This window comes from Panthera onca, chromosome B4 (assembly GCF_046562875.1).
Source record: "Panthera onca isolate mPanOnc1 chromosome B4, mPanOnc1 haplotype 2, whole genome shotgun sequence".
Lineage (NCBI taxonomy): Eukaryota > Metazoa > Chordata > Mammalia > Carnivora > Felidae > Panthera > Panthera onca.
This window is the reverse complement of record NC_138345.1, coordinates 136870264-136890480: the sequence shown is the minus strand read 5'-3', so window position 1 is coordinate 136890480 and position 20217 is coordinate 136870264. Positions and strand designations below refer to the sequence as shown.

Genomic DNA, 20217 nt, shown 5'->3' with positions numbered 1-20217 from the left:
GTGGGCTGCTAGCACCTTCCCGGCCCCGGAAGCCCAGCAGCGCCCCTGCCCTTGGTCTGGACCCCGCTGGGCGGAGCCCTCCAGGGGCGCATGTGGCGGGGGTGCACCCAGCTGTGGAGACACCGCATCTTGCTTCCTCAGGACGCCCCCTAGAGGTGTTCTCCACTATATTTCGCCTACGAGGACTTTTTTTCCCCTCCCCTAGTACACGGAACTCAAACTCTCAAACTTATTTTCAACACTTTATTCGTTTCCATGCCGAAGTGCTGTGTCTTCTAAAAATACCCTGGCAGAGAGAGCAGGATGTTGAGTGTCTCCCGGGGGCAGCGGGCTGTGGGCACACCGTCACCACGCACGGCACGGCCCGTCGCCGCGTCCAGCTCAGAGCAGGCTCTGCGTGAGGCCCGGGCGTCCCTGCGCGGGGTGGGGAGGGGGCGGGGCCACCCCTTCCAGAGCTGAAGGTCTTGCGTTCCTAATCTCGCCGATCCCTCACCCCCCTGTGAAGCCGATGTCGGCGACCCCGCGTCCCCGTCTTGTAGAGAAGCCGAGGCGCTGGTGGCGAGGTGGCCTCACCTAAGTCCCAGCTGCCTGAGACCATGTTGTTCTCGGGGAGCCACCGTTGTTTCAGGGACTCCGAGGCTCCAGGTATGTGTCCCCTGCTTCCCTTCGGACTGTCAGAGCAAACCAGTGTGGACCAGTTAATTGTCCCCGTTTTACAAAGGAGACAGCCTGAGGCCCGGCGAGTTTGCATAAAGCTGTGCAAGAAGTGACAGCCCCTCCATGGCAGGGCTGGGATTTGACTCCAGGTCTTGCGGCCGCTTCCCTGCAGCTCCCAGCGAGGCACCTCGGGCGCGTGTGGGGGCAGGAGTGACAGCTGGGCGGGTCACCGCGACCCCTTGGAACCGTCAGCGGCAGCCTACACGTGTGGACGTGCGGTTGGCGTGGCATTTTTAGAAGCTCTGCTCTAAACGTGGCGAGAGTGGATGCTGTGTTCGAGCGTGTGTTTAACGGGGCTTGGACGCTTCCAAGGTCCCGGGAGCTTCCCTAAGTGCAGCGGGCGCTGCCCTTCCCCCCCCCCAAGGCATTAGGCTGCAGGTGCGTGGCTCCCAGCCCGAGGTCTCCCTGGGACTCTCGAGGGGAGGATGACAGCCCCGGGGTGGCAACGTGAAGCAGCCCGGGGATGGCCCCAGGGTTCGGGGGACACTTCTGCAGTCTGAGCAAGACCACAACCGGATGGGGAGGACGGCTTCTCTTTCCACGCTGGAGAAGCAGTCCCAGGGAAGCACTCTGATTGGTCTGCTGGGTCACATGCCCGCCCTCTAGACCAATAACAGATCCCGGATAATCCGGTGCTGTGATTGGCCCGGTTGAGTCATGTGGCCCAGCCCCCCCCCCCCCCCCCCCGTGGGCGAGCGTCCTTCTGTAGCCCATGCTCTTGTTGAGTGAAGGCTGAGGAAGGTCTGCTGGCCTGGCACGGGAGCCAGGGAGGGCACGCCAGGCAGGGGGCCCGGTGTGCACCCACACACGCGTGTGCACGGGCGTGGACGCACGAAGTCTCCCCGGGTCTGCTGGCCCCTGGTCACCCTGCTTCCCAGGGAGTGGGCTAGGCGGTGGTGTTTGCAGACCACCGTCCTTGGGGACGTGGGCGGAGCCTGGCCAAGGTGAATCCAGGAGGGACATGCATGTCAGAGGAAAGGCCCCCAAAAGTCTGCTCAGCCGTTCACCCAGGGGTGAAGGGGGAGCCACTGAAGAAAGTAAATTGATGATTCTCCTGGGGCACCTGGGTGTCTCAGTCGGCTGACTGTCTGACTCTTGGTTTCTGCTCAAGTCATGATCTCACAGTTCGTGAGTTCGAGCCCAGCTTCGGGCTCTGCGCTGACAGCCTGCTTGGGATTCTCTCCCTCTCTCTCTGCCCCTATCCTGCTAGCACGTACTCTCTCTCTCTCTCTCTCTCAAAATAAATAAGTGAACTTAAAAAAAAAAAAATTCCTCTCCCGGCACGGCATTGAGCTCTTGGGCCTCAGCTTTCTTGTCTGTAAAATGGGCGGCCCTCTGCGCCTCACAGAATGGCGGGAGGGTCGGCCGAGGTGGTGTATGTGAAGCACCGGGTAGGTGCGGTGCCTGGCGGCCGGTGGGTGAGCAGTAACCTTCTTACAGTCTCGCTGGACTAGAGCGGGCGTCAGGCTCCCACGGGCAGACGGGAAACATTTGCTGTTGGGCCCCTTCTCTTTCTTTTTGTGGGTCAGTATCCCCTGCTCCAGGGCTCAGTTTCCCCACCTGTAAAACGGGAAGCCTAGTGAGATTCTGCGAGGTCGCACCCGGCAGCTCACGACCGTCAGCAACTGTTCGTGTTCTTAGAAGGCCGGCCCGAGACGCCTGCCCCATTCGGCTGTCTAAGCAGCTGCCGGGCCGCCATCCCGTGGGGCGTAAAGGTTGGTCTGCGGGGCACGGGAGTGCTCAGAGATGCTCTGGCCCCGTCCTGTTTCCTGTACAGTCGCAGGGGATGCTACTGCCCCCGAGAAATGCCCTTTAGGCTGAACGGTCCCTGGAGGGAATGGTGTGAGAGGGTCTCTGTCCCCGCTAAGCCATGCTGAGCGTCCCTCTGTGCCTGTGGCTGCAGCCACCTAACAGACCTGGTCCCCTCCCCCTAAGAGGATGATGGATCTTCTTCCCCGGGATGTGGGGAGGCCGGAGGTGGGTTCTGGGTGGGCTTCCTCCAGCATCTGTGCCGCGCCTGCCACGGCCGGCCTCGCTCCTGTCTTCTTACCCTGACCTGGGAGCGCGTCTCAGCGAGGCTGGGGCGCCTCCCAGGACATGACCTCGTGGAGCCTGCTCAGGGTGCGGTGGGTCTGGCATCCGGAAACGTGTCGGGGAAAGAGCGAGGATCAGACAGGGTGTTCTCTCCTGCGGGGGGAGCGCGCGGGCGCGGCACGGGCCTGGAGATGCCGCGGCGGGTGCCATCAGAGCAGGTGACGTGTGGCATGCTCTTAGCCAGGCCTTCACCACGCCCACCACACTCCCTGCCCGAGGCCTGGGCGGTCAGTGTCGAGTTCAAAAGATGTCTTCCGGTGATCTGGTTGACCACCCCCGTCACAGAGATGGGGAAACTGAGTCAGGAGATGAGGTCACTCCGAGGTGAAGGCAGCACCGCCTTGTTTCTCTTTGGCCCAAGAGACCCTGGGACCCTCCCCTCCTGCCACACGGGGCCACGTGCAGAAGAGTGACGCCTGTAATCCCTACCATGGCCGTCACCGCCCAGGTCCCAGAGTGCTGCCACCAAGTAAGTGTCACAGGCTCCTCGTGTCCTGCTCCAGACAGGCTGGTGCTGGGACGTACCTCTGGGAGGGAAGGGGTTCGGCTTGTGCCTTTATCAAGCGCCTCCTGAGTGCCAGGCACTGTCTTCCGCAGACCCCCTGCATGGCTGAGATGGCTGTGCTGAGCCCTCGGGGGACCCTGAGCCCCTCTCTGTGTGTCCTCCCCTCCTCCCCACGACCAGGTCTCATCCTGCAGGACAGAGTCAGGAGGAAGAGAGGGAGGGGTAGGGCAGGGTGGTGGGAAGAGGAGGGTCCCCTCCCAGGGTGCCCCCCAGGTCCCCTCCCAGCCGTCTCCCTCCGGCCACCGCCTGGGGCAGGTCACTTCCTGTTCCTACGTTTTGAACATCCACACGTCCATCAGAGTCCTGGTACTCGTCTTCCAGAACAGTGGCAACCAGCTAGACACAGAGGTGCTTTATCAACGACGAACAATGCTCCCGCGCCCTCCCCTGCTGGCAGGAACCTCCCATCCGCCTCCGTCTGTGCTGGCCAAGTGGGGGCCGAGTGGGGGGCCCACTCACCGGCCGGCACCTTCAGATCTGAGTTCACATCCCGGCCCCGCACCTGCTGAGAGCCTGTACCCTCACAGCCTGGGTGGGAACCTTGACTTGCTTACATCTGTCCACACGGTACGCTGCTCCCCCAGCTAGAACCCTTGTGGGGATGCCCGGCCCTCCTCTAAGGAGTGCTTAGGAGCCCCCCCCTCCTCGAGTTGCTGGAAGGTTCTGTATCTTCGTCTGGGTGGTGGTTACTTGGGCTGAGCTCTGCGCCTTTTGCTGTAAGTAAATCGTGTCTCCATTTCACGCAGGGGGCCCCCCTTTCGGAAGCCGAGAGTGTCTGGGTCACTGCCCACGGGAGGCTGGGCGGAGGCGCTCTGTCAGCGGGCTTCCCGGGGCTCCATGCAGATGTGCGTCCCCTAAATTAGATTCCGGGGCAAATTAGATTCCGGGGCATCGGAGGTGGCAAGATGATGAGGCCAAGGCCAGGGGGAGTGTGCGGCCGCCGACCACACGTGGAAATTAGATTTATCTTCCCAAGGTCCGCGGGTCGGTGGGGAGAGCCGGGAGAAGCCCTCCCGTGGATCGCACAACTCGGCCGTTGTGATTTGTTTGAAGACGCGGACCTGGCGGGGCCGCCTCCACATCCGAGGGCCCAGAGAGCTGCTCCGGGCCTCCCGCCAAGGGGCAGACACAGATACTTCGAGTCCCAGATAGCAGGGGCCCCGAGGTGAGGGCGACAGGTGGCCTGTGGGGAGCAAGGCCTGGGGACAGGCAGGTACCGCCCCTGCCGTGTTTTCCTCTGGCCTCGGGGCCCCTGCCCGGGCAGCCTCGGAGACAAGCCGGTGGCCTTCCCGGCAGGCGGGGGGCTCTGGCCACAGCATCTTCGCTGCGGCCCGGCCCCTCCTTGAGAGGACCCCTGCAGAGCGGGGGAGGCAGCCTGCTCTCGGGCCTTGTAGCCAGGGGCCACCATCCCTGGGGACAGGGGTACCTGGAGGGCCGCGCAGGGGTGCCAGCTGGCTTCTGCCCTCCGTAGTCCAGTGCCGTCTCAGAAATGGCGCTTCTTCCCCAATTTTGTTGATGTGATACGGCTGCTTTAGCTGCTCTCCCGGACGCCCCTCTGCGCCTCCCCCCAACTGCAGAAAGGGCACAGCCCCCCGTCTTCAGTCCACCAGGCCATTTAGAGCGTGTGTTTCCTACTAAATAGCATAAAATTACACCCTTTCAAGTTAATGAAAGCACTTGGCGACGCTGGGGCTGCTGGGGCGGGGGGTGGGGTGGGGGGGTTAAATGTCAGCGCAGAGAAGCCGCCTGTGTTCTCTGGGGCTTGCTGATTACGAGCGGCCTCCCCTGGAAGGACCTCTGCATTGGTTAAGTGGCCCCGGGCAGCCTGCCTCAGCTGGCCCACTCAGTCAGGGTCACCGGGACCTGGCTGGGCGGGAGCCGCCTGTGCGGGGGGCCGTGCCGTTTCCCCCGCTGTGCACTCGGGAAATGGGTGGGCGTTGCAAACCCTGTGGTGCTTGGAGAAGCCGGTTTCGGGAGACGGTTCTTGTGTTAAAGCCCCAGTGCCACAGTCTCCCGAGAGTCCCCTTGGACGTGCCCCCCTCTCCCGGGAGCTGCTCTCAGTGGGGACCACCTGCCAGCCCCTGGGGGAGAACAGGACGCCCAGGGCAGGGCCGGCAGGTGTGGGTGCCCTTGGGCAAGGAGAGCCTTAGGACAAGGCCGGTCCTGGGCTGGGCACCACCGTGGGATGCTCAGAAGCCCCGCCCCCTCGGGAAGCAGCCAGCCAGCAATCCGTCGTGTCAGAGGAGGCCAGAACCCACTTCCTGCTTGCCCCAGAGGACTCTGCCCTGGCTTACAGTCCACACCTTACCCCCGGCCTCAGATCTGGCCTCCACACAGAAGCCCCCTTCCTGCCCTGCTACACCATCCAAGAGCCTACAGTGGCTGACGGCTCCCCATCTCCCACAGGGCATGGGCAAGCTCTTGGGTGTGGCATTCAAGGCCCTGCCTGGCTCTCTACTTCACCATACCCACCTTTGGCTTTGTGGTTCGGCCCCCAGTGCTCCGAGCTCTTGGTGCCCTCGCCCCTCCCTCCCCACATTCTCCCCCCCACCCCACCCCACCCCCCACCCCCCCGTCCCTCCTATTTACCACGCACTTACCTGGCTGCCCCCTTGATCAATTCTGGTGCATCTCTCAGGGCCCGGCTCGGACACCACTCCTCCAGGATGCCTCCCCCCTTCCCCTCTGCAGAGCCCTTTCTGCCTTTTTTACGCTTAGGTTTTAATTACAAGTACGCAAAGGGTGCTGTGATAAGCCTGCATACGCTCTCTGCCCGAAGGAAGCAGTGGGCACTTCGTCACATTTGTGCTGATCGTCTTTTGAAGAAGTAAAATGCGCAGAAGAAGCAGGTGCCCTCCGGACTCCCCCTCGCCACCGCCCCCCCCCCCCCCCCACCGCCAGGGGCACCCACGATCGTGAGTCGGTTTTGCACGTTTACTCAGCGTCAGCAAACCAGGCCGTCCCGTGGTGCTTACTCCACGTGAACGTAGCGGGTGGCGGGCACCGCTCGTGGGTTTCACCCAAGGGCCTGTCTCTGCGGTGACGCGTCTACATCCGGCTTGTGGCTCTGGCTGCCGGGAGCCAGAGAACATCCCCCGTCGGAGGGACATTGTGGTGGGCCCGTCCCCTGCCGATGGGACAGTCCCTTTTCCCCAAGGCAGGTGCTGTTGTGCAACACGTGTGTCCCAGGCACGTGGGCATGCGTGGCCCTGGGGGGTGTGTCCAGAAGGGGAGCCGCGGACCTGGCCCTGCCTGTGTTCACTCTGTCGGTCAACCCCGTGGCCGTTGTCCCCACGCCGGCCTCTCCCGCTCTTCCTTGTCTCCATGCCGCCTTGGTCCTTGATGCACATTCGTGACGGGAGAAGCCACTGGAAGGACCCAGGCGCCAGCAGCTCTGGGCCAGGTGGGAGGGACGCTTGTCGGGACCCCGGCGATGGGAATGAATGTGTCTGCCGGTCGGCCGTGCCCCCCCCGGTAGGGACACGGGCGTGGTGGACACAGGGACTCCCGGGACATGGCGGCGGGAGCAAAAGCAGGTGCGTGTTTCCCTGGACTTTCGCACGAACCTCCAGTGGCCCCCGCTGGCCCTGCGTGGACGGGCTCGGGTTAGCGGGAGCCGGCGTGGGGGCCCCGGGCCGGGTGGGCGGTGGTGGCCGGGCTGAGCGGGAGCACGCCGGCCGCACGCGGAGTGAGCCCAGAGCCCGTCCCCGGCGGCCAGGGTTCACCTGCGAGCCACAAGCTGGTTTCGCACGACAGCCAAAGTGGTGCTTGTGTTAGAGTACTGTTTATCGGCGCTTACTGGTGTTGGGGCTCACTTGCGTTTGGCCCGCGTCCCAGCCAGCCTCTGAGAAGGCAAGGGACCTCAGAGCTCCAGAAGCCACACAGCCGCGTGGCTCGAGTGGAGGGATGCGAACCGAGGCCACCTTCCCTGGGGCTGCTGGGTGGTCCTAGGGGCCTGGGGCTGCTGCCCCGCCGTCGTCGCCCAGCTCGGGAGGAGGTGGGAGCCGGGAGGGGTGTGGGATGTAGGAGCCCCGGCTCTGGACAGCAAGTCCCGTCCCAGCCGCTGGAGAGGCCCGAGAAGCGGGGCCACACGCTTCCCTGCTGTCCTCAAAGCTGCGCTCGGCATTCCGCGTCCCCTGCCGGACGGCACCCTCCCAGGCGAGGTTAGTGGAGGTCGCGGGGAGAGGCGGGTTCCTCCGGGGCAACCCGGCTCCTGTGTCCACAGTGCTGGCCGGAGCCCCGCCACCGAGGGCGGAGGCAGGTGGCGGCTCTGCCACTCACTGTCCCGGGGCCCAGCAAGCCCACCCCCTCTGGGCCTGTCACCTCATATGGAACACATACAGTCAAGTAAGGGAGGGACAGGCGTGCACTTACAGAAACGTTTGTCTCTGTGTGATGCGGCCTCCTTCTGTGAGGCCGCTGCTCCTGTGATGAATTCCGAGGTCCTTAAGGGCCACCTTCCGCTCTGGCCACTGACCACGCCACGGGTACACAACACCCCCCCCCACACACACCAGCCAGGGCTCACACTGGATCTCCCTCCTCCTCCCTGTCCATCCTGTCCCTGACATGACCCAGGGGAGGGGCTCACTGTGACCCCATGCCCGCCCCCTGCACCATTCCTGCACCAAGGGAGAGGAAAGGGGAGGGTCTGGACGACTGGGTCCCACTGACTCGCAGCCTGTCCCGGGGGCCACAGCCTGGGCAGGAGAGGCAGACGGCCACCGAGGCCCTGCACGCTGATGGAGCCTTCCCGTGATTGCCCTCTCCAGCAGTTCTGGTGTTGTGGCCGCTGGGGTCCCTTCCTGCTGTCCGCGTGCAAGGCCCTTGCTGGTGGGCCGTGTGGAAGGCGCAGGCACACGCCTGCCCGAGGACGGTCCCCGGATGCGGTGGGAGGTATGACGGTCACTCTTCCCGTTGTTGAGCATCAGGGGCTGACCTTCGGGGTCAGACGGGCCGGAAGCTGGCAGGTCAGGGCAGGCCCTGGCTCGAGGTCCTGCATGGGAGTCGTTCTGTCCAGTCCTAGAGGTTGGCCGGTGCTCACGGCTGGGTCGTTGTCTGCTTCGGGAACACGTCTACCTACGTGACCTGGACGGGGCCACCTCAGGACCCCCTGGGTTCCACCGAGAGGACAGCCCTGTGAGGTCTGGGGTCAGCACCCAGAGGTCGCGGTCTGCGTGGGTGTGGAGAGCGGGCTCAGGCAGGGGTGAAGCTGGCCGTGGCCTGCCGCCTGTGCAGGTGGCAGAGGGCAGGCCCACCTGATGGTGGACCCTGGTGGCCGTGCCTGCAGTCGTGCAGAAAGAGCCTCCCGTCCCTCGGCCACTCCCCGAGGCCCTCCTGGTTTAACGACATCTGTCAGACACCCGCTCCGGCCAGGACCTGGGCTGGACTCCACACGGAGAGGGGCTTCAGCCCTGCCCCGCCCCGCCTTGCCGAAGGGGCCCTCCTGTCCCGCCCCGCAGGGGAGCAGAGACCGGTTCTGGTCCCTCGGGTCAGAGGCTGGGGTGGGAGCAGCCGCGGTGAGGCCGGGCTCACGGACCCCGTTGCCAGCCGGATACCCCGTGGGTACTCCGGGACGTTTGCTGAACGAATGAGGGAGAGAAGGGGGTCACCGTGGGCGGGGGGCGTCTGGCAGTGCCCGGAGGTCTAGGGAGGCCACGACGGGGAGGAACCTTGGCCACCACAGTGCACGAGCAGCAAGTCGGGATGAAAGCACCTCCACCCGGCAGGGGCGTGGCCCCGTGGCCTCGTCCCGTGGCTCGCCCTGGCCGGGGGTTTACTGAGAGCCCAGCAGGCTCTGGTGTCTGCACTTGGGCACAGAAGGAAACACGGTGGATGGGAACACAGGCGGGAAGCCCGAGAGGTGGTGGGTCCGGTTTTCTTTTCTTCTTCCTCGCGCTGCTGGGCACCAGGGTATTTTACTCTGATTTTGGGGGCAGGGAAAGGCAAGTCCGTACACCCCATCTGAGAGGCAGGGGGTGCCCAGGTTTGCCCAACAAGACAGGGGCCACTCCGGGGCGGGTACCTGGTCAGGCTGATGCCACGAGTCCCGTCCCTCCCCCGTTCCCGGCAGGCTGGCCGGCTCCGACCCTCCCCCTTTGCCCAGCGCTCACCGTGCGAGCCGGCCCCACGGCGCCCCGTGCAGCAGGCTCTGTTCCTGTGGCAGATGAGGGGACTGGGCACCGAGAGCTGGGGGGCCACACGCAGCTGCTGTCAGGGCTGGGCTGCCCCAGGGACTCCGCCGATGCAGGACAAATGTGAAGTTATCTTTGACTTTTATGGCCCTTTTTTTCCCTATTAAGATGCTTAGAGCTGTAAATGTAGTCTTAAAGAGCTCATTTATCCTGACGAAAGTGTGGCTATAAACTATCCAGTGCTCGTGACATAGCCGCTGAGATGATTGTTTCTGCTGGTACCGATAAATTCCGACGCGGAGCAGAAAGGTCAGCCCCTGCCAGATAAAATGTCTTTTCAGCTTGTTAATTAAAGCTTCATAAGGACATGGAAGAACGCACTCTGGGGGCGGAACTTAGAAAAGGAGCAAACAGATGAGGCTTGCAGGGTGCCCGGAAGCCGGCCCCGCGCAGACGGGGAGTGGACGCTTGTGGCAGGTGACTTTGGTGTCCTGGGAGGCGACCCAGCGTTCCCAGAAGCGCGAGGTGGAGGGACCCGGCTCAGCAGCCCCGTTTGTAGCAAACTTCTCCTAAGCGCCCAGGACTTCAGGCTTTGACCCGGGAGTGGTCCCGTCTCTGGGTCTCCTCTCGATGCCCCGGCACAGAGGGACCCCGACACCCTGCGAGGTGCTCCTTAAAGCCCCATCAGGCACCCCGAGCGAGCCCCAGGCAGCGGCCGCCGTGGGGCTGGGCTGCAGTCAGGCAGGATTTTAGCTGGTGGAGTCAGCGGGTGAATGCTGTTCGTTCTGCAAGCTGGTGGCATCCGGGGGCTTGTCTGGGGGCGTCTTAGCCAGAAGGGGATTCCCAGGGGAAGTAGGCTGGCCCCTTGTTCCCTGGCTCCTGTAGGTGCTGGGCGTGCATTTGCCCAGAAGTTGTTCGGCCTCAGGATCTTCCGGTCGGCTCCCGTCTGCGCAGGAATCCCTGCTCCCAGGGGGCCACACAGCTTCGCTCACTGATGACACCAGGTGCCCGTGGGGGTCTCTGATGCAGAACCTGCTAGAGGGACAGGGTGGTTTCCTCTTGGCTTGTGGTCCCCAGGTTGGCAGAATCACCCGGAAGCTTGCTAATCAGATGGGCACCGTGCCTGCCTCCACCTGTGCACGCCTGGGCCGGAGCGGGGCGGACGGGGGTGGTCCGGGGGGGGGGGGTGCGTATCCGGCTGGAGGCAGGCCCCACAGGTGGTGCGGATCGCCAGCAGGGCTGGGCCGGGGAGGGCAGAACCTTCTACACACATCCCTTTGCAGAAGGCAGGGCAGACTCTTAAAATGTGGGCGTTGTGGGGCGCCTGGGGCGTTATTTTAGCACTGCTCCCCAAGCTGTTCTGGCCAGAGACCTGAGACGGCATTATGGGTTGAGACGCGTCCCCGAGAAGAGACCGCGTGTGTTTTTCATGCTGTGTTGTGCGTCCAGCCCTGTTCCGGCCAATGTCCACGGTGGATTTCCCGTCAAATGTGCAGGGTGTGGCTCCCCACCGAGAGGCGGGCAGCCGGCTTGGACGACCTGAACCCGCTTGGGGCAGGTGACCTATTCCAGAGGAGGGAGGAGCCGGCCCTCCATCAGGAGAAGCTGCGCTGGGGCTTGTGGGGCCTGAGACCCTCCGCTGTGTCATTTGGGGACAGATGAAACCAGCACCAGAATCGGGACGGCGAACACATCCCCCGCCCACAACCTGGAAACGTTTCCCGGTGCGTTTTGTGATCCGTTCCTCCCATCCCCCCATCTCCACGTGATCTGACCTGCCGCTTCGTTTTGGAGATTAGTTTGCTCTTTCTGGAATCTCACATAAATGGCATCGCACGACACGTCCTCCTTTCCCTTTGGGCGGGGGCGCCCGGCTCCTTCATTCAGCCAACATTTGGAGGTTCGTCCCGGCCGCGTGTACGAGTTGCTCCTTCCTTTTGATCGCTTTTGGTTCCTTTTGATGCTCCGTTGGGTGGAGCACAGGTTGTTCAGCTGCGGGCCTGGTGGCATTTAGGCTGTTCCCAAACGGGACGTCTGGAAGTCCCAGATCGGGGGCGCCTCTGTGTTCGGGTGCCGGCCCTCTTCTCGCTGAGACCTCGTGTGGGCTAAGGGGCTGGCGGTCTCTCTGGGGCTCTTTTTACACGATGCCACCGAGTTCATAAGGCTCCACCCCCCTGACTGAACACTTCCCAAAGTCCCCACCTCCTGACACCCCCACATCAAGAGCCTGGACTCCCAACATGTGATTTTGGGGGGACACGCACATTCAGTCCATAGCAGTAAATGTGTGTTTAACTCTTCGAGAAACAGGCAGACTGTTTTCTGGGGTTACTGTGCCCTCTTAACGTTCCCAGGAGCCGTGGGTCAGCTGCTGTCTGTCACCACCACGTCCCGATCTGGTCCGTCCCCGAGGAGGCGGGAGGAGTGCCTCACTGGGGCTTTAGTGATCACTCCCCGAATGACCGACACTGTCTAGCATCTTCTTGGGGGCTCATTTGCCGTCCACGCGTCTTTAGTGAAGTATCCGTTCGGATCTTGTGTTCATTGTTTTCATCACGTTTTCTGATTAGCGTGTTTCAAGAGTTTTTTGGGGTTTTTTTAATGTTTATTTTTGAGAGAGACAGAGTGAGCGGGGGGGTGGGGGTAGAGGGAGAGAGAGAGAGGGAGACAGGGAGACACAGAATCCGAAGCAGCTCCAGGCTCTGATCTGTCAGCACAGAGCCCGACACGGGGCTCGAACCCACGAACCGTGAGATCATGACCTGAGCTGAAGTCAGACGCTCAACTGACCGAGCCACCCAGGCGCCCCTCAAGAGTTAGTCTAAGTCTGGACACCAGTCTCTTATCAGCCAACTTTTAAGTGTGTTTTTCCCAGTCTGGGGCTTTCTACTCTCTTCACAGGTAAGCTTCAGGAGTTTTTAAATTCTTTTTGTAGCCCAGTTTACTAATTCATTCTCATATGGATCATGCTTTTGGTGTTAAACATATGACTCTTTGCCTACCCGAGGGTGCCAAAGATTTTCTCCTGCGGTTTTTTTCTAGATGCTTTGTAGTTCTAGGCTTTACATTTAGGCTCTGCTGCATTTTGCTGTGGTTTTTAAAATATTGCACCAAATATGGATTCAAGTTCATTTTTCTTGGTTTTTAGTATACAGGTATCCATGTGAAAAACCTTACTTTTAAAAAAGCAAGTTGGGGGGTGTGTGGGTGGCTCGGTCGGTTAAACCTCAGACTTTGGCTCAGGTCCATGAGTTCCAGCCCCCAGTCGGGGGAGCATGAGCCCTGCTTCGGGTGAGACCCGCTTCTCTCTCCCTCCCTTTCTCTCCCTCTCTGCCCCCGCTGTGGGATTCTCTCTCTCTCTCTCTCTCTCCTTTTCTCTTTGCCCCTCACGCACTTGCGTCCCCCGCCCCCAAAATAAATAAATAAGTTGGGGCCTCACATTGGGTGAGCTCGAGCCCTCTTCTCTCTCTCCCCCTCTCTGCCCCTCGCTCACTTGCCCCCCCAAAATAAGTAGATAATAAATAAATAAATAAATAAATAAATAAGTAAATGATTGAGGAGTCGAGGCACCTGGGTGTTGCAGACGGTTAAGCGTCTGACACTTAATTTCAGCTCGGGTCATGATCCCAGGGTCGTGGGGTCGAGCCCCGTGTCGGGCTATGTGCTGACAGCTGGGAGCCTGTTTGGGATTTCCTCTCTCTCTCTAGCTCTCTCTCTGCCCCTCCCTCTCTCTCTCTCTCTCCCTCTCTCTCTCTCTCTCTCTCTCAAAATAAATAAGTAACATTAAAAAAAAGAAAAAGCTGAGGTGCCTCAGGGCTAATTATTTTCTGGACGATGCCGTCCTTTCTCTCGCTCTAGTTTCCAGAATTTCTTACATGGCCAAGTTACCTCGGTGATCGTAAACTCCTGATGAAGGAAGGGAAGGGCGGGGTTTGCTGCCCCCTGCTCGACCAGCCCGGCGGGAGCCACGCACCCGCCGGGGGGGCCTCGTGGTCTCAGCGCCGTGTCCCCGTGGTCCTGGCTCAGCGCCCCCTCCTGTCTTGCAGGCTTTGGGAACCATCACTGCAGTGCCTGTCACGGGTCCTCAGGTCAGCTCCTTGCAGAGGTTGGCCGGACAAGGAGCGGCCGTGCTACCTCAGGTAAGCAGCTCGCAGGTGGGCCCCGGAGAGTCTGTCTGTCTGTCCCCAGCCCCTCTGGCGCCGAGGACGTGCTCCCGTCCCTTCCGTCCCCTGCCTCTCCTGCCTGTGAGAGGAGGAGACAGACGTTCTGAGTAGACCCAGTGTCGACAGTGAGGAATTGCAGAATCCTTCTAGTGGGTCGTGACCAGGACTTTTTCTTTTTTCACGGAATCAACGAGGCTGGACTAGAATAGGACAGAACGTAGCAAGATGCACCAAAGGCATTGTTTCTCGAATCCCTTGTGTCGGCACCGGGTCGCGAGGTCACAGGCGTTTCGGTCACAGTTAAAGCAGCGCGAGAAACTCTGCCCAAGATGATTCATTCGGGGAGGCAGCGAGGTGCTCGGCTAGTCCGTGCCTGGGCTCCGCACTTTGGACAAGTCGCCTGGCCTCTCGACCCTCCTGGACCGAATCTCCTGTGCTGCAGAGGGGCTGGTGCAGGTGGCTCCTTGGTGGCCGTGGGGATGAATCGGACGGCACAGAGGCGTCCTGGTACGGAGCAGGTGCAGGCTAGCGGCTCACCGGTGCTCGGCTGTGTTGAGCGAGTGTTGTGTGCCCGGTGGCCCGCCAGGGCTGCTGGCCCCAGAGGGGAGGACGGCTCCCGCAAGTCATGAGCTCTGGGGTCCCCCGCATCTGTGTTCTCGGGCTTGGAGGCCCAGCCCCTGCAGCCTGGGCACGGCTCGCCCCCGTCCGGAGTTGGGATTATGTGGTGTGAGCTGGCCAGTGTGGACCAAACCCGGAGTGACCTGGGAGGAACCGGCGGCCCAGAACTTGACCTGAACGGACATCGCGGCTGGGAGGCCCCCCGCCCCCAGCCCCAACCCCCGCCCACCCGGTCCACCCCCCACCCCAAGAGGATGGGGGTCCCCAGGCTGGCCCAAGGCGGGCGAGGACCAGAAGAAGCAAACTTCCCGAGGTTCTCACGTTCAGAATCGGTGTTTGTGCCGGGCTGTGATCCTGACCCCGCGTGCCAAGGACGCAGCAGGACAGGATCACGCGCCTGGGGGAGTCCCCCGATGGCGGGAGGGCCCAGCTGGCGGGGGAAGGGCAGGGCACTAGAAGTGAGGCCAGCCCCCTGGCGGGCCCTGGCGAGGAGCAGGTGGACGAGACGCCAGCTTGACTGAGGGGCACGCCGCACCAAGGTGACCTGCTCAAGGTCCCGGAGCCCTGTGGGAGCCACCCCGAACCCCTCCCTCCACGAGGGCATGGGTGGAGCCAACCCAGCCCGCCGCCAGCCCACGCCAACACCTGGCAGGCTCGTGGAGGTCCCGCGTGCACGTCCCCTGCCCTGACGACGGCTGGAGCCTTGTTCTTCTCCCTGGGGAAGTCCCTTCCTCTCCAGGCCTCCATTTGCTCATCTGTAGGATAGGCCAACGTACCTGCTTCACAACGCGGTCACGGGGCGGGGGGGGGGGCCCAGTAAGGTAAGACAGGGCAGGCCCTCTTCCGCCTCCTTGTCCCTAAGAACGTGGCCCTAGGGCAGATGTCACGGGGTTAGCGTGAGGCTCGTTTCTGGTCGCAGGAAAGCAGGGGAGCTGGCGACAGCTGACAGGACGCACACGTTGTGCCTTCTCCCCACCCCCAGCGCACGGATGAGGCGCGTGTCCGGCACCACACGGGTCCCGGAGGGGCAGGGCTGGCCCCGGACGAGCCGTCCAGAGCGCTGGCCGGAACCACGTCGTGGCTGCCTGCACCTGCTTTCACTCCGCGTGCGTGGGCCTCGCAGAGCGCGACGTGGCTCCCGGCCCGGTGGCTTCCGTAGGGGACACGGCGGCAGCCCCCACCCTGATCACAAAGCAGACTGAGCGGGGCCGGGAGCCCCCGGTGGCCCCTCCCAGTCCCCTCCCCCCCCACCCCGGCAACGACAGCACCGTGGGGACTTCTGTCTTCCGGGAGAGCTTGCTGCTTTGCGGCTGGAGCCAGAGGGCACCCGACTGGTCCACGTGCAGCTTTCCCATCGCCCTCCTGCTCGTCACCGTTTTGGGTTGAGCCGGAAGGGGCTTGGGTCCAGAGCCGGGCCCCACGGCCTCTCCACTGCTGTCCCCTCGCCTCTCACCCGGGAGGCCTCTGAGCCCGGCCGCGTCCGTGCCCGGGCTCCTCCCTTCCCGAGTCCCGGCTGTGTTCGGGGCCCGCCCCTCCTCCGCGTCTGTCGTCACCCCGCCTGCCCGTGTGTCTGCCCCACCGTGCGACTGTCCTTCCCTCCCTCCCCAGGTTAGGCCAAAGACTCTGATTCCAGACAGCCTCCCCGTCACCCCAGGCCGGGACCGGCCACCCAAGCAGCCCCCCACGTTCCAGAAGGCCACCGTGGTCAGCGTCAAGAACCCCAGCCCGGCCCTCCCCACCGCCAACAACACCGTGAGCCATGTGCCGACGCCCGGCAGCCAGCCCCAGGCCCTCGCCGAGTCCTCGGCCATCACCTCCCCCTTGAGCGGCGCCGGGGTGGCCTACGCCATCATCTCCACCGCCCCCAGCAATGCCACCGCCATCGCCCCCAGCACCGCCGTGTCTGTGGTCAGCGACAGCGTCGTGGTCCAGCCCCTCCTCATCAGTGCCGACAAGAAGGTGGGTGTGTCGTGCCCGCAGGTGCGGGAGGCCCGGACGGAGCGGGCGGGTGGCTGGCGGAGTGACCACGCGCGGGCCGGTGCACCAAGCGGGCGTGAACAGAGGCGCGAATGAGCCGTCTCGAGAGGGGTCAGTGCTCGAGCGCCTGGGGCGCGAAGGAACGACCCAGCGAGGGAGGGAGGGAGTCGGTGGCAGGAAGGGATGGTGGTGGGAACGAGGCGCGAAGGGGAACGGCTCCACACGTGAACGGGGCGGCACGGACGAGCGGGTGTGTGGCCGAAACACGTGGCTGAATGCATCAGTGTCGGTGGAAAAAGGATGATTGGGCAGCGAATGAGCGACTTCATTCACGGGACTCATTAACTGAGCAGTGAGGTCTGTGCCCGGAGGAGGCCGGAGCTGGTGACGATGGGTCTTTGGCCGGTGTCGTTGGGTAGCCAAGGACCTTCGGGGACGCCAGGTGCCCGGAAGGAAAACCCGTGATGTCTTGGCAGGATTGAAAACTGAAACTCAGATCCTCTCTGTGTCCCTCTCCGAACTCCTTGGTGCTTGTGCGGCTCGAGGCCTCTGACCCCTTCTTCTCGGTGGCCCCTTTTCCTCTGTCCCCAGTTCGGGATCTGCCACAAGGCCCCTGTCTTGCTGATGGCCAGCGTCCCTCCCAATTCCAGCCTGAGAGCTGGTGGCCCGCTTTCCTGCTCCTGTACGTGGTTGCACACGGTGTATTTCTGGGAGTACTGTGGTTCTGGGCCCTGCCACCCGCGGACGGTAGCGCCGGGGATCCTCGGTTAGGACAAGCCATGGTCAGGTGGGGGAGACGTGGCCCTCAGGACCACGGCCGGTCACGAGGGGGGAGCTCAGCAGGCGTTTGTGGGATGAGTGCCCTTTTCACTGCAACCTCAGCAGCATTCCGTGCTGCCACTTTAAACACTTTTTGCTGTTTAATCGGCGCGAACAGATGCTTGCTGTTCAAAGTTGAATTCCTTTGGTTATTAGGAATCTCGAATGTTGCCCCTATACTTTTCAAGAATCCTGTCTCCTTCAACGTGACTCGCTTGAGGATATTTTTTGCCCTGTTTTCTACTGGGGATCTTAACGTTTTTCCTCCCACGAATATAAAGAGGGACCTTTTTTTTTTTCCCATCCCGAGAATTCTGGGGTTTTAAAATTGTGATACAAAGGAGAACAAAGAACCTCTCCTCGAGCCAGCCGAAAAACAGAATGCATTTTCTCTTCCTGCTCAGGAGCTCCAAATTCACGAGACAGTCATGTTCTCAGGAGGAGAAATACAAGTTCAGGTTCTTCCTGGCTTGGGTCAGACCCTGGCTGGCTGCTCCTGGTGAATTCCTTCCCTCGGATCCGTGCAAGATAGCGATGCTTTGCCAATCCCCTGCCCAAAACAATTAATAAAATAGTTGAGCCACAGATGGAGGGAGGGAGGGAGAGGCTGGGCTGCACGAATCCCTTTCTGACTTTTCAGCCGCAGACCCTTCGATCAAACCACACGGTTACCCTGAACCCTGATGGAAGCTGGCTGGAGTGGGGCCGCTCTGGGCGATACTGAGCTGGGTCTGGAGTCTGCCTCCCCCTTCTCGCCCCCACCCCGCTGAGGCCAGATGCGAGGGCCTCAGACACAGTGGCCCGGGGCCCCAGGGGCATGCTGGGCAGTGGGCAGGCTGGGCCCTGCAGACAGATAGACCCCTGATGACCTCAGACGGCAAATCTGAGCCCTCCTGGCCTCCGTTTACCTGCGTTTGAGGTAGGGGTAAAGAAACCAACCTTTCTTGAGTCTCTGCTGCCCGGGTCTCCACCGCCTCCCTGGAGGTGGGTGTTTATTGCGAGGAAGCTGAGGCTCGGAGAAGCAAAGTGACCGCCCCGAGGCCACACAGCCGCGACAGGCTAGTGGAGGCCTGAACCCAGGCCCTTCTGGTTCCTAAACCAGGCCCAGCCTCACGCAGACCCTCCTCGCGGTGTGAAGGGTGGGCTGGAGGTGCACACCCTGGGGGCAGGCGCCCCCTGGGCCCGAGAGCCTCCTCGGGTCCGCTGTGATCCCGCCTCCCAAGGCCCCTCCCCCTCCCCGGTTCTCCCCCCCTCACCCCTCCCCCCTCCCCCGCCACCGCCAGGTCATCATCATCCAGCCTCAAGCGCAGACGCAGCCCGAGAGCACGGCGGAGCCGCGGCCGCCCACGGAGGAGCCATCTCAGGGAGCTCAGGCCACCAAAAAGAAGAAGGAAGACCGGCCCCCGAGCCAGGAGAACCCCGAGGTAGGGTGGCCGGGGTCGGGCAGGGCGCGGTGCAGGAGGCAGGGACGACAGAAGCTCCCTGGGGTTGGGCCTCGGCCTTGCGTCTCGCAGATGGGCTCGCGGAGTGGCGCTGTGGGCCGGAGGTTCGCACGGATTCGAGAAGCAGGCGCCTGGCTTTGCACTTCCTGCCGCCAGCTTTCTAGCAGTGTGACCGGGGGCAGGTCCCGTCTGTGTCTTTGTGATGCGGGTGGGGAGCGTTCCTGGCAGCGTCCTTGGGAAGATCCCGCGGGTCGGGGTCTGCTGAGTCCAGGGGACGGGGCTGCTCCGGGCGGCGCACACGCACGGCCCTCCGGTGGGCAGAGCAAGACCCCGAATGCCTCAGAAGCCGGCTGCAGCCGAGGCTGGTGCTGGAGAGGCAGATGTCTCCCCGAAGTTCCTGCAGAACTTTCCAGAAATTGCACGTGAGTGCCTCCCCCCCCACCCCCACCTGAAGGAGGAGGGACGAATGGCATCCTTCTCCGTGGCTAACACAGAGCCACCTGCACCAGGGAGTGGAAGAGGCCAGCAGCTAATTCAAGGTCATTCTTCGTTAACTTTCAGGGACAGCAGGTGACCATTCTTGTGTTCCTGCCTCTGTCCTCAGCCATCCTGGGCCAAAGTCAACCCTTTGGGCCTTTTTCCATGCGGCTACCCTCACCTGACCCCCCTTTTCCCCCCTATTTGTTTGTCCGATGAGATTCACTTCAGACATCCTCTCCTCCAGGCAGCCTTCCCTGACCACCTCACCTCACTGGGCAGAAGAGACCCATCTGGGCTCCTACAGCAACTTGTGATTCTTTTGTTGTTGTTGTTGTTCTTTAAATAATTTATTGTCAAGTTGGCTAACGTGCAGTGTGCACAGCGTGCTCTTGGTTTTGGGGGGAGATTCCCGCGATTCGTCACCTACACTACGCAGTGCTCACCCCAACAAGTGCCCTCCTCGATGCCCACCGCCCCTTTTCCCCTCCTCCTCCCCCCCACCCCCTACCCGCACCAGCCCTGTTTGTTCTCTGTATCTGAGAGTCTCTTATGGTTTGCCTCCCTCTCTGTCTTTATCTTATTTTTCCTTCCCTTCCCCCTTGGTCATCTGTAAGTTTCTCAGATGATACGTCTTTCTCTGCCTGACTTCCTTCACTTAGCAAAATACCGTCCAGTTCCATCCACGTCATCGCAAATGGTCAGATTTCATTCTTTTCCATCGCTGAGTAGTATTCCACGGTGTATATGTACACACCACATCGTCTTTATCCAGTCATCCGTCGACGGGCGCTCGGGGCTCTTTCCATACTTGGCTGTTGTTGGTAATACTGCTATAAACATTGGGGTGCATGTGCCCCTTCGAATCAGCACTTTTGTGTCCTTGGGGTAAATCCCCAGTAGCGCTATTGCTGGGTCGTAGGGTAATTCTGTTTTCAGTTTTTTGAGGACCCCCCCCATACTGTTTTCCAGAGCGGCTGCCCCAGTGTGCATTCCCACCAACGGTGCATCCTCCGCTTCCTTGCCGACATCTGTCATTTCCTGAGCCCTTCTGGTTCTTTTAAATCGACGGGCTGTCGTTACCAAAAGAAGTCAGCCTTTCTTCCGTTCATTCGCTTACTCTTCGGACATGTCTTAAGAGTTTGCTCCGTGCCAGGCTCCGTGCTGAGGGTAGGGACGTGGAGATGGGGCAGTTGGAGCCCTGGCCCCGG

At 62.0% G+C, this 20217-nt stretch overlaps 1 protein-coding gene across 1 annotated transcript in view; it reads left to right on the top strand.

Moving 5' to 3' along the window:
* PHF21B (PHD finger protein 21B) overlaps window positions 1–20217 on the top strand; it is a 92251-nt gene that overhangs the window by 54544 nt on the left and 17490 nt on the right. The window contains exons 3-5 of the mRNA XM_078449328.2: window positions 13557–13649; window positions 15900–16250; window positions 18371–18511. Of these exons, the coding sequence (XP_078305454.1) occupies window positions 13557–13649; window positions 15900–16250; window positions 18371–18511 (585 nt within the window). The remainder of the gene's footprint in view (window positions 1–13556; window positions 13650–15899; window positions 16251–18370; window positions 18512–20217) is intronic.